Below are 13,562 nucleotides of genomic sequence, written 5' to 3'. Positions count from 1 at the left end.
AAGAAACATTCAAGTCTTTATTGGCAGAATATAACAATACAACTAACATAAATAGACATGTAGACATCAAACAGAATAATTTAAAAAACTATACTTAAAAGTGGAATATTTTCTTTCTTATTAAAGTTATGGCACTTTTTCTCTGAAATCATACTGTGAACATGGGTTTTAGAGTTAGGGCTCAGATGTCAGCTCTCCTGTTGTTTAGTCCTGTAACCATTATCATTTTGAGCCTCAGTTCTGTCATCTGTAACATGGAATCTGAATACACCATAGCATTTTTATGATTGTAGCATTATTATAATGATCTTAAGCTAATGGATGCAAAGTACATCTTATTATGCCTGGCACATAATAGACACACAATATTTGTTCATACTAACCTATTGATCCTGATGTTTTGATTCCCTGTTTAGCATCAGAATCCCCTGAAATGAACTGCTTTAGCCCAAATCCCCACCAGCCATTGTGCTGTGCAGATGGGAAATCTCTTGGCCCTTTTCTTTAGTCTTAAAGACCAAAGAACCCTAGATGTTCCTGTGCATGTGAGTTCACTAGACCTTCTATCACAACTGTTTTGGAGCATGTCCACTGCCAACTAGAACATGAGATGCCTTTGCTCATACCCAGTGTTTATTCATCTGTGCTCAGAAGAAAATAAATAGGGTCCACCAGAAGCAAAATTAATCATTATAGAAAGATTAATTTATATTGAACATCTCCAGCCTCTACTCTGCTTCTGCCTCCCACTTCAGCTATGGCAAGTTATCTGTCTCTTTTTGCCTTCATGCCTCTTCTCCCTATCAGAAAGCAAAAAGATCAGATATGATCTTTATATGAAACTTACTCATATGTCATTTTGCTAATTTTGTCCATTCAGGTGCTGTCTCAGTTACAGTAGCTTTACAATCAGTCTTGCTATCTGGTAGTAGTCTTCCAGCACTTGGATACCTTGACAACATAAATATTAATTAATAAAGATCAGGTGCTGGAGGAAGTGATGTGGAAGGACTAATATCCTCAACTTTTATAACATAGGGGCAGGAATAATAAAATTTTAAAATTCATTAATGGAAATATTTAAAGTAATGAAGTCAAGAGAATAGTATTCATCCTTTACCTTGAACATGTCTAGTTCTCTCTTCTTAATACCTACTCATTTCCCATCTCACATACTCTAGAGGTAGGGTTACTTTGAAGCAAATTTAGAAAGATCTTGAGAGGCTGATATTTCTGTTGTGAAGAAATATTCAACTAAAATTTAATCTTTAGTTTCTGTATTAACTTCAGACAAAATTAAACTTAATTCTTTCTGTTGAAAGCATTTTTGTAAAGTGATTATTTTCTATGTACCTTACTATCTAGTGCATAGAGAAGTGTCTGGAGTGATGATCATAATGTCAATAATAGTTATATCAAGGGTGGTAGAATTTGAATGGTTTTCTTAAATTCTCTTTACTTTTCTGAATTCCTTAAATCTTTTTCTAGTGAAGTGTATAATTTTTACAAAAAAATAATAAAGTAACTATTAAGCATTGAAGAAGAGAAGTGGTTTTAATATTAAGAGTTTATTTAAATCATTTATAAGAATTTTAACTTTCAGGGTGCAGTTCTACCTCAAGAAATAAGTCAAGTAACTCAACATCATAAAACTGGCTTTAATGACAACAGCGTTAAGCAGAGAAAACATGAGCCTCACAGAAAATGTAAGTTATGAGTTAGAAAATATACATATGGTGCTAAGTGCTTCCTTTTATTTTTATAAATTAAAAGCTTTATTGTTATAATTCATATATCATAAAATTCATTCTTTTATAGTTCAATCAGTGTTTTTTTAGTGTTTTCACAAAGTTGTACAAGCAATGCTAATATCTAAATTTAGAACATTTTCATCACCCCAAAAAGAAATATCATGCTTATTAGTAGTCATACTCATTAGTCTGTACTTACTATTAGTCATTCCCCTATCCTTGGCAACTGCTAACTTAATTCTGCCTCTGTGGATTGACCTGTTCTGGACATTTCCTATAAACAGAAACATAAAATATGTGATCTTTGAGACCAACTCCACTCACTCGGCATAATCTTTTCAAGATTCATCCATGTTGTAGCATATATCAGTACTTCATTCCTTTTTAGGACTGAACAATTTTCTGTTATATGAATACAACGTTTTGTTTATCCATCCTCCCACTGATGGATATTTGGGTCATTTGCACTTTAGTGTTATAATATACAATGCTACTGTGGATATTTATGTACAAGTTTTTGTGTGAAAACCCTGGTGGCACAGATGGTAAAGCGTCTGCCTACAATGCAGGAGACCCAGGTTCGATCCTTGGGTCGGGAAGATCCTCTGGAGAAGGAAATGGCAACCCATTCCAGTATTCTTGCCTGGAAAATCCCATGGTTGGAGGAGCCTGGTAGGCTACAGTCCATGGGGTCGCAAAGAGTTGGACACAACTGAGTGACTTCACTTTTGTGTGAACATATGGTTACAGGTCTTTTGAGTATATATGAAGTAAAGGAATAACTGAGTCTTTTGTTTATTTACTGAGTTAACTGAGTTAACTCTTTGCCTAACTTTTTGTGGAACTACCACACTGTATTCCAAAATGGCTGTACCATTTTACGTTCCCACCAGCAATATATGACGGTCCAGTTTCTTCACATCCTGCACAGCACTTGTTATGGAGTGCTGTTATCCAACGTTTTTGTTATAGTCATCCTAGTAAATGTAAAGTGGAGTCTCCTTGTGGTTTTCATTTCTAATTCATTAATAACTAATAGTGCTGAACATGTTTTCATGTGCTTATTGGCTGTTTATTTATCTTCTTTAGAGAAACGTTCAAATCCTTTGCTCATTTTAAAATTAGGTACTCTTCACTGGAGGAGGAAATGGCAACCCACTCCAATATTCTTGCCTGGAGAATTCCATGGACAGAGAAGCCTGGCAAGCTATAGTCCATGGGATCGCATAGAGTCGGACATGATCAAGTGACTAACACACACACCCAGCCCACTTGAATCTGCAGCCTAACCCAGGAGACAGATAAGGCACAGAGGGTGGCAGGATGAAGTGTCTTTCCAAACCCTACAAGATAGGGGCGAGGTAGGGAAAGTGGACGGAGCCAAGAGACAAGCTTTCAGGGGTCCACGCCTGCGTGGAAGTCTTCCCGGAGGAGGAGGCAGGTGAGGTGAGGCCAAGAGGGTGTGTGAGTGTTAGCTTACAGAAAGGGAAGGACAGAGGGTTCTGGGCAGAGGTTAGAGGGCCAGGTGTGTGAGTAGCCACTCGGTCCAGGGTGTATGTGCAACACCACACTCCATGCCAGGGGTGTGGTGGGGTGCTTCTCCAGATCCTAGGCTTTGGGAAGGTGCTGTGCTGCTGGGGTCCCAGGGACACAGGCAGGCAGTACAAATTCCAACTCTGGCGGTGACACACCCTGCAAAGCAGATGAGCCCCCAGATACAATGCAGGTGAGAAAAGCCAGACACAGAAGGCCATAGAATGTGTGATTCCATTTCTACGAAACGTCCAGAACAAGAAAATCCACAGAGATAAAGAGTGGATTTTTGGTTGTCAGGGTCTGGGGCAAGATGAAGGGGGTAATGGCTTATGTGTCTCTCAGGCCGGAAGGTGTAGGCCGGAGGCAATTGTGGGTACCCTGAAAGGAGCGTGCACCCCAGTCAGGCACACACCCAGCTGGGAAAGTGTGCCAGCCTGTACCCCGCTCCTCCTGGTACCCAGCCCCCAGCAGTGGCAGGCCCGGCAAGGGAGTAGCTGTGTCAGTGGCCAAACCTTGGTCGACCTGTGGCCATTCCACCCTGAATTCTGGTAGGAGCAGGAGTGTATTGGGATGCAGCCTGCTCTCTCCTTGTACCCCTGGGTTTTCAAAAATCCTGGCCAAGCCCGGGCTCCTCCATGCTGGGCCTCAGGCTTCTCTTCTGGAAGATGGAACAACAGCATCGTCCTCAGTGGACAGTGGTCAAGCTTAAGGGTGTTTGTACCAGAAAAGACTGAATCAGCTGAGCTGCCTTTATTGACTCCTCGGAACAGCCATTGGGTTCTGGGTTCCATCAGGAAGACTCAGTGCTTTTATTAATGACAGCAGCAGTAGCAACAATAGTAGTAATAACAATAATGGGAGGACTAGTGTGAGAACAGAAGAACCATGACCTTGCACTTTCACATACTGTGGCAGTTGAGTTCAAAGCCTCAGGTCACCTCTCCTAGGAAACCGCGCCCCTAAGAGGTCATGTCCATGTGAAATGCCACGCCCCTTACGAGCCTTCAGTTCTTCACCTGCAAAGTGAAAGAGCCAAATACCCGAAGTTTAAATCAAACTGGGTCAGGAACACTGCCCAGAGGGACAAATCAGCTAATCCTACCTTGATTTACAGTTTTGGTCCCCAGGGGATTTTCTCTCTCTCTCTCTCTCTCTCTCTCTCTCTCTCTCTTTTTGTTTGTTTGTTTGCATCCAAGTTAAAAATACATTGCTTGGAAATAAAATTTTAAAAGTTAGGTTGTCTTTTCGTTCTTGAGTTGTAAGAGTACTTTTAATATTCCATATCCTATGAGGTACTTCTTATGTTCTATATACTATATGCTGTTCACATATCTGATTCGCAGATATGTGCTATCATTCTGTGGTTGTCTTTTAATTTTCTTTACAGTGTCCTTGAAGCACAAAAGTTTTAAATTTTGACCAAATCCAGTTTATCTATTTCTGATTTTTCTTTAGTTGCTTGTGCTTTAGGTATCATCTAAGAAAGGTCGCAAAAATTTACACCTGTGTTTTCTGCTAAGAGCATTACAGTTTTAGCTGTAACATTTAGGTCTTTTTTCCATTTTTGAATAAGTACATATATGGTATGAGTCCATATTCACTCTTTTGCATATAGACACCTAGTTGTCCCAGGACTATTTATTAAAAGACTGTTCTTCGCTCATTGAATTTTCTTTGCACTCCATTGAATTGTCTTGGCACCCTTGTCAGAAATCAGTTAACCATAGATGCATAGGTTTATTTCTAGTCTCTAATTGCATTTCACTGATCTATATTCCATCTTTTTGTGCACAACACATCATCTTCATTACCATAGTTTTGTTACCAGTTTTGAAATTAGGAAATTTGAATCCTCCAACTTTGTTTTTCAAGATTATTTGTCAAGTTCTGGTCTCTTCCATTTCCATATAAATTTTAGGATCAGCTTGTCTATTTCTGCAAATATGGCAGCTGGAATTTTTATAGGGATTATACTGAATCTATAGACCACTTTGGGTAGTATTGTCATCTTCAATAAGCTTTTCTATTTCTTTCAGTGATGTCTTATAGTATTCAGCGTATAAGTCTTGAATTTTTTGTTAAATTTATTAATAAGTATTTTATTCTATTACAGTTGTCAGTGGAGCTGTTTCCTTAATTTGGGGAGCATATTGTTCATTACTATTTATAGAAATAAAACTGACTTTTGTATATTGATCTTGTATTCCTCCACCTTGTTGAACTTATTTATTAGCCCTAGTTTTTTGTGGCTTCCACAAATGTAGTTTTACTTCTTCCTATACAGTCTGGGTGCCTTCTGTTTATTTTTCTTGCCTAATTGTTGTGGCTAAAACCACCAGTTAAATAGAAGTGGTGAGGGTACGCATCCTTGTCTTGATCTTAAGGATAAGCTTTCAGTCTTTCATCATTAAATATTTACTGTGGGGTTTTGGTAGCAGCCCTTCATTAGGTGAAGAAGTTTCTTTGTATTCCTAGATTGTTGATTTTTTTTTAACCTAGGAGGGATATTAGTTTTTGTCACATGCTGTTTCTTTGACGTTTGAGATGATCACATGGACTCTATCTTTTTTGCATTCGATGTGTTTTTTTTCATTGATTGTTTTTCATATGTTGAACCAACCTTGCATACCTGGGATAAATCCCACGAGATCTTGGTGTATCATCCTCCTTATACACTACAAGATTCTATTCACTGGTATTTTGTTGAGGATCTTTGCATCTGTATTATTAAGGACATTTGTAATTTTCTTGTGATGTCTTTAATTTGGGTATCATGGTAATACTGGGCTCATAGAATGTTGGAATAACACTTTGAAAGAGCTCTAGCCTCATTCTAATCTCAAGTAGCAGCCAGGCTATGGATTTTCACCAAAAAAATACTACCTGGTTTTTTTTTTCAAGGCTTCGTGGAACTGGAGAGTAAGGGATGGAACTGGGCAGGGCAAGTTAAAATGTCACAAAACTCACTGTTTTTACTAAGATTCAGTCCTTTTTCTTGAAGAAATACATCCCAGATTGTTGCAAGTCTTTGATTAATTTCCATCATTGTGAAAATTAGGATTCTGGTAATTTATATTCTTTTTCTTGTTGCTTTTATGGAGGAAAGAATTTGTAGAGGTCCTTCAGTATTTTTGCTGATGTCACCTTACTAACCACATTTTGAGATAAATTTTATTTAGAGTAATCCAGTTACCTTTTTGTGTATATAAACACTTGCCTATTACATTACTCCAGGGACTTCCCTGGCAGTCCAGTGGTTAAGACGCCAGGGGCACAAGTATAGTCTTTGGTTGGGGAACCTAAGATCTTACATGCTGCAAGGCATGGCCAAAAAATTAAAAATAAATAGATAAATAAATTCAAATTATATTACAGATTTTTGTTAAGAATATGTGCAAGTATTTTGTTGTTAATATTCTCTAACGTATTTTATATATTTTGACTCTCCCTCTGTTTCAGTAGTCCACTGTGTTTGAGGCACAGTAGGGAATATAGATACACAGATGAGAATCTTCATCTTACAGTTACTTTTTCTCTTCTCTTGATCACAGTATTCCCAAACTGTACCAAATTGCTCTTTATGTTCAAAATATGATTCTTGTGTTATTCATTTATTTATTTATTCAGCTGTATTATGTGCAAGGTATTGTTTTAGGTGCTGGGGATAAGTTAGACAAGTTTTCTGACCTAATGGACTTTATATTCTAAGGTTGAGACTAATAATAGGCAAAGAGTAAATTCCATAATCTGTAGTAATGATAAATCTATGATGAAAAATAAAGCAGAGTAAGAAGACTGAGTGATGCAGATGCTGTTTTAAATAAGGCAGTCAAGTAATACCTCTCCAAGGACTCATTTGAGTAGAGACCCAAATGAAAGGGAAATGGAATCAGCTTGCTGAAGAGCTTTCCAGCAGAGGAGATACCAAGTGCCGAGTCCTGAGTCTAATTGATTATATTTTATATGCACATGGTATTTTATGTATTTATATATTTCCTATAGTTTAAGAATAGTCTCTATAAAATGTTTTTCTAAAAACTATTTTGAAAAATCTTTTCTTGTTTTATAACTTTGGTTCAGATTTTTGTTTTTGTTTTGCACCAATATCTATATGTTATTTTTGTTTCTTTTACATTTTAAGTTAAATATAGATTCATGTCCCCATAAATCTGATAATTAAAGCTTCAGGATTTTATAGTTAATTAAAATGTTTGTGATTTTTCTTCAAGTTATTCTTTGTATAAAAGTTTGTAAGCCGTTTACATTATGTGGAATTCCAATTAGTTTTCTTGTGTGTCTCAACAAAGGTTTAATGTTGAATCATGTCATATTACTTTTAATTTTCCTCCTTTTTTGCAAGAATTCTTCCTTGCCTTCTTCTCTTCTTTTACCCTCTCTGTTCTCTATCTTCCCTTCCCTTCCCATCTTTGTGCCTTCCTTCCCTTTTCTCTCATTCCACCCCACCCTTCCATCCCTTCCTTCTACTTCTTTCCTCATCCTCTCTTTACTCTTGTGTCCCTCTCTTTCTTCCTCCTTTTTTTCTTTCTTCCTTCTTTTCTTTCCTTCTTCATTTTTCCCTTTCCTCCTTCCTCTTCTGATCTATCCTTTTTCATTTTCTTTCTGTTCTCCTAATTTCCCCTTAACAAGAATACTAACATAGCTTCCTCATTGGTCTCTAACTCCTTGTATATAATAAGCCACTGCTATATTTTAATTTTCTTAAAGCACAATTCTGATCAGATTCCTACCTGATCAAAACTTTTCTGTGATTATGCCCATTACCTCCAGTGTAATTCCATAGTCTTCAGTCCTTGGCAGATTATGGCTACAGCCTGCTCCTCTAGTTCAACTAAGCTGCGTTATACTTCTTAGCCTCCAGCAGAACTTGTCTATTTAGAGTGCCACAAATATTCCTTGCTTTCTGCTATTCCTGTTATTTGTCTTTTCTCTTATTATTTTCTTTGCTGGAATACTTAGCCCCCTATTCTGCCCTCTGGAAACTTGCTGTTCTGCAAGACTCAATTAAATGCCACCTTTCTTTTTCCTTTGTTGTTGCCTGTATCTTTTCTCCCCCCTCATCTAGATAACAAGTTCCTCAAAAGCAGGGCCTTTGTCTCCCTCCATGGAATTCAGTGAATTCTTTAGCACAGTGCCTTGCTGTGGTAAATATTTGGTAAATTTAATAGGTATGCAACAAATTTCATTTAACAGAATTTCTATTTTCTTGTGTCTAGTTAAAGAAGAGTGTAAGAGTCCTAAAACTGAGAGTCGGTCACAAAAAATGTCAAATAGGCAGGTAAGCTTCTTAAAATCAAATTTCTAGTAGCCCACTTTTTATTGGAATTGGTGGCTCTGTGGCCATCTGCCTTAGATTTGCAGCCCTTTCAACCAGATTCATAATGTGTGTGGCAAGAGGGCTGCTGAGCCTGTCAGTCCCTTGGATGGGAGGTTGCACAACTAGAGTCTAAGACTTGGAATTAGAGATACATTCTGGTTCTGCTGTTTAATGGTTCAGTGGCCTTGAGCAAGTCACTGCACGTCTCACAGCCTCAATTTCTTCATCTTTAAAATGGAGGCTAAAATACATCACTTGTCCCTCTCATTCATTATATATAGTCTGGTGCTAGTGCTTAGTCCCTCACTCTTGTCCTACTCTTTGCTACCCTATGAACTGCAGCCCTCCAGGCTCCTCTCTCCATGGGAATTCTTTACCAGCTGAGCTACCAGGAAAGCCCTATACAAATACATAGAAACATGCCTACTTATATGAGTGTGTGTACTTTTATGTATAAACTATTTGGAAATAACGGGCTGCTGTCCATGGGATCACAAAGAGTTGGACATGACTGACTGACTAAGCATGCATGCACGTTTGTATATTCAATGAAAGTATATAGACCAACATGGAAAAGTTAATAGTTAATTCTGTGGAGTTAGGTTAATAAGAGAAACTGAGATCATTCATGTTTTAAGAGTTTCTGCTGACTGATAGAGAGTCTATATACATTTTATAATTAAAAAAACAGTTTAAATCTAAAAATATACATGTATACTTTGCATGTGTGCATTTTATATGCATATTATGTTTTATAACAAAGTTTTTTAAAAAGTTAGATCTCTTATAAGCTATAATATATTTATAAAAGATATCTTAGCAGATATCTTGGCACATAACAGGTTCTCAGTAATGGAACCCATTAATTTTCAGATACCAATAAAGGGTTGAATTACATGACTTTCAAAGCCCTCTCCTTCTGAAATTCTTATGCTATAATTTCCTTTCTTCTAGAAAAGGAGTTCATAAACTCTATAGTGCTGTGGGCCTCTTTGGTGAAGTGTATGGACTCTTTCTGAGAATAATAGTATTAATGCTACAATAAAATATATAAGAGTTGAAAGAAAACCAATTATATTGAAATGCCATTAGAATCACCACCATTGTATTAATAGTTTATTGCCTACATTCATAATTGAAGGGAATGATAAATCTTATTTAGAAATTAATGAAGGTTAAGATGTAATTTTTCCCCTCATCAAGTTTATGGGCCCCCCCTTTTTTCTTATGATATAAAAGAAAAAATAACACTCCAAAAAGTTTGCAGTGATTTATTTAGAATACTGTTAAGTAGCAACTATAATTTTATTTGCACAAAAACCCATTCTTACTCTTTTGTAGGCATTTGGAGGGCCTGCCAAATGTAATATTAAGCTACTGAAGAGAAATGAAAGTTCAGAAGTCTCAGAAAATCAAAAGATTGTGACTGGTTATCCAAGTGCTGTTGATAAGGTAAAAGACCATTCATTCAGTTTATCCTCCCACACTTTAACACTTGGAAAGACAAGTGAGTGAAAATTAAATGATCGTTTTTGTACATAAAACTCTTAGTGATTTTCAGGTCCTTGTACTTTCAAAACTTCATGCATAAAATATTTATTCTTTTAGCCTAATCCTGGCATTGAGAACTTCTTAGCATCCTTGAATATCTCCAAAGAAAATGAAATACAGTCATCTCATCATGAAGAGCCTCCAAGTGAAGAACATTTGTCACCACAGTCATTTGCTATGGTTCGTATTTTGTAGGAGCTTGTACAATATGGTAATTTCATTATTGTTGGCCATACATACCCTGTGCAACAGCTAAGACACCTTCTCTTACATAGACTGATGTGATGCATATTATTGTCATCCTGTGAGGAAAACCAGGCTGTCCTGGGCAATTTAGCCACCATAGCTCCCTTGTTTTTCAAACATTGTTCCCAGACTGTTTGGTCAGAAATTAAGCAGGAATGATAATTATTATTTCTTTGCCAGGAAATGTGGATTTTTTTTTCAACTCTATTGATTTTCCTTATTCTTTATCTGAATGTAGTTATTGTCTTAATGTTTTAACAATAGAACTTATTAAAAGGAGGATCAGTAAGCTTTGTAACTCGATGTTTAACTTTTCTCTCTGCCCCCACTATCTCCACACCAATCATTTTCAAAGCAGAAGGGAACTCGGATGCTTAAAGAAATTCTGAAAATTGACAGCTCTGACAGTATGGACCATAAGAATGAAATGAAACAGTTTGGTAATGAAGTCACTGTTTCCTCTACTAGAAGAGATGAATATGGATCTTCCTCACAACCTAAACAAAATAAGAAATTGAGTAAGTAAGCTAAGTACTTAATAAGAAATTAAGCTAATAGGCAACTTCAAAAATTCAGTTCATTTGGTTTTTTAATCTTGTAATTTTTAAAGATAAAACTACTTTTATTTTTTTAAGTATAATGAAGGGTAATAAGAGTATGTTTTCTTATGCTTATGTCATTACATAACAATGTATTAAATAACTGTAACCAGTAGATCTCTAGTTATCTTCTTGTAACTACTTAAATTATACTATTAACACTCATTCTGTAGATTCCAAACCTAGAAAAGTTTTTACATTTTAGCTTTTTCTCAATAATTTAAAAATTATTATGTAATTTAAATATTTTATTTAACTTTTCTTTTATCTATGAAATAACATTGCAGATGTCTGTTGCGATAATTATATGACATATATAAAACAGTTAGCACTGTGTCTACACATCCTAGGTGCCAATAATTGGTATTAGTATTATGTTAAAATAACTTGACTCACATAAAAAAGGAGAAGCTGGAAAATCAATTAAAAATAATTAATGGAGGCACACATCGGAAAGTGGCACTTACCATAAGTCTGTGAAGCCTACAGCATAACATGGGGCACACAGCTGGACTTCACTAGATGTTGATCATTGCCCCTACTTCTGTGTCCACTATACTTAATATTTGTCTCTGTAATTATCTTCAAAAGTCCACCAGGAATAATGATAGGTGGGGACAAAAGTTTCTCAGGTAAAAAACATGTTGAAATAAGCCAATTTGAATTTATTAAGGATCAAAATCTGGAACAATATCAGAGCCTAGCTTCATTTATCTACTGAGTATCAGGATAAATAATTAAAATTCCAATAACTTTCAGGAAACAATATATATCATAGTGACAGATGTATTCTTGAAATAGAGCAAAATAAAATTTTAAAACAGTATCAGCTAAGTATGATCCCACTGTCAAAAACAAGTAACTTTTACTATATTTCAGTATAGTAAAAAGTATTATATACCTTAGCATGAAGAGCTCAGAACCCAGCCCATGTAACAGAACTAATGTATGACTTTGGGCAAGTCACTTATTTTTTAATCTATAATAGCTAGAGATTTAGATTCATTCTCCACTAGGGTGTGCTTTTGTTCTGTTGGTGAATTTCTTGATTATAAAGAATGTGATCTTTCAGAATTTTTTAAATCATATTCTATATAAAGGCACTTGGAAGGTTTGATTTCAGAAAAAACATTCAAGAAGCACTATTTTAGAGAAAAACGTTGATCCATGTGGCTCAGAAAGTAGGGTGGATTTTGAGAAAACCAAAGCTGAAGCCTCAAAACTTAAGAATTTTAACACAAGGAACTTTACTCAGTGATCTTTCTCTTATTTTTGTAGCATCTTATATGAACAAGCCTCACAGTGCTAGTGAGTACCATAATGTTCAGTCTATGGACAGTGTGTGCTGGCCTGCCGGCCAGATTCCTCCTGTATCCACACCAGTAACTGAACTTTCTCGAATTTGTTCCCTTGTTGGAATGCCGCAACCAGATTTCTCCTTTCTGAGAACACCACAGGTATGGTATACTACTGTTTTTCTGTTTGCCTAAGTCATTGGTCACTGATCTTAAACAAATCAACTGAAAATCTTTGGCTGGAAATAATATAGTGGAGCTGGTATTTTTTATTTTATGAGAAGCATAGGTGAATACTTCTCCCTCTGGCTTTTCCATTTATGCATAACCACTGACAGGAACTTGGGCAGCAGGTCGCCTCGCAGGATTCTTCAGAATGATGATAGGGCTAGGGGTCTTGGTGTACAGTGCAGCTGTTAAACTGTTTGGTCTCAGAAACTACACATTTTGTTTTTTTGAGAACCCCAAAGAACTTTTGTTGTATTATATCCATATTTACTAAATTAAAAATGAAAAAAATTTAAATTGTTAATTAAAAATGACTTTTTGAAAAAATTTAGTGAGAAGAATATCATTGCCCTACATTTTTGTAAGTCTTTTCCATCTTCTAGATTAATAGAAGAAGCTAGATTCTCATATCTGCTTCTTACTATCCATCTCTTCTAATACATGGTTTTGGTTGAAACACATGAAGAAAATCTGACCTCACACGAATAGTTGGAAAAAAGGAAGAAAATTTTAATAGCCTTTTCATATCATTGTGGATATTTTTTTATAAACAACATTAAAACATGGTATTTTCTTTAAAGTTAGTGCAATTGTAGAGTTTGACATTATATTAATGAACGTTTTGTTCTCTCTATACTTATGAGAAAGAGAAAGTGAAAAGAGCAAATAACATTTTCGTGTTATTATAAAAATAGTTTGAAGCTCTGGAAAGGGTCTCAGGGACCTCTGAGGCCCCCATACCACACCTGTAGAACCACTACAGGGAATCTGCTTCATCCTTTGTCCAAACTCCTGACATATTCTTACCTGAAACAACCATTAATAATAATGGCAATAATACTATGTTAGCATAATGATACCAACATAGTATTAATAATAACGGTAGTAATTCTATACTTGGTAATACTACTACATAAATATGACTACTTTCTGAAAAAGCATTTTTCTTAAAAATCTTTTTTATCAAAGGAAAAAAGTATACAGTAAAGAATTGTCATTCAAATGTAAATATAAAATCAGT

The 13,562-nt window shown here is 35.9% G+C and overlaps 1 protein-coding gene across 3 annotated transcripts in view; it reads left to right on the top strand.

Annotated features, from left to right (window-relative positions):
• Positions 1-13,562, top strand: part of XRN1 (5'-3' exoribonuclease 1) — a 115,929-nt gene that overhangs the window by 88,949 nt on the left and 13,418 nt on the right. For all 3 annotated transcript variants that reach the window (XM_040234125.1, XM_040234108.1, XM_040234116.1), the window contains exons 33-38: positions 1,604-1,706; positions 8,522-8,583; positions 9,964-10,074; positions 10,231-10,353; positions 10,778-10,937; positions 12,297-12,475. In XM_040234125.1, the coding sequence (XP_040090059.1) occupies positions 1,604-1,706; positions 8,522-8,583; positions 9,964-10,074; positions 10,231-10,353; positions 10,778-10,937; positions 12,297-12,475 (738 nt within the window). The remainder of the gene's footprint in view (positions 1-1,603; positions 1,707-8,521; positions 8,584-9,963; positions 10,075-10,230; positions 10,354-10,777; positions 10,938-12,296; positions 12,476-13,562) is intronic.

Source organism: Oryx dammah, unplaced genomic scaffold, assembly GCF_014754425.2.
Source record: "Oryx dammah isolate SB20612 unplaced genomic scaffold, SCBI_Odam_1.1 HiC_scaffold_2, whole genome shotgun sequence".
In the NCBI taxonomy this organism is placed as follows: Eukaryota; Metazoa; Chordata; class Mammalia; order Artiodactyla; family Bovidae; genus Oryx; species Oryx dammah.
Note: the sequence above shows the minus strand (reverse complement) of the source record. Positions and strands in the feature narration are given on the sequence as shown.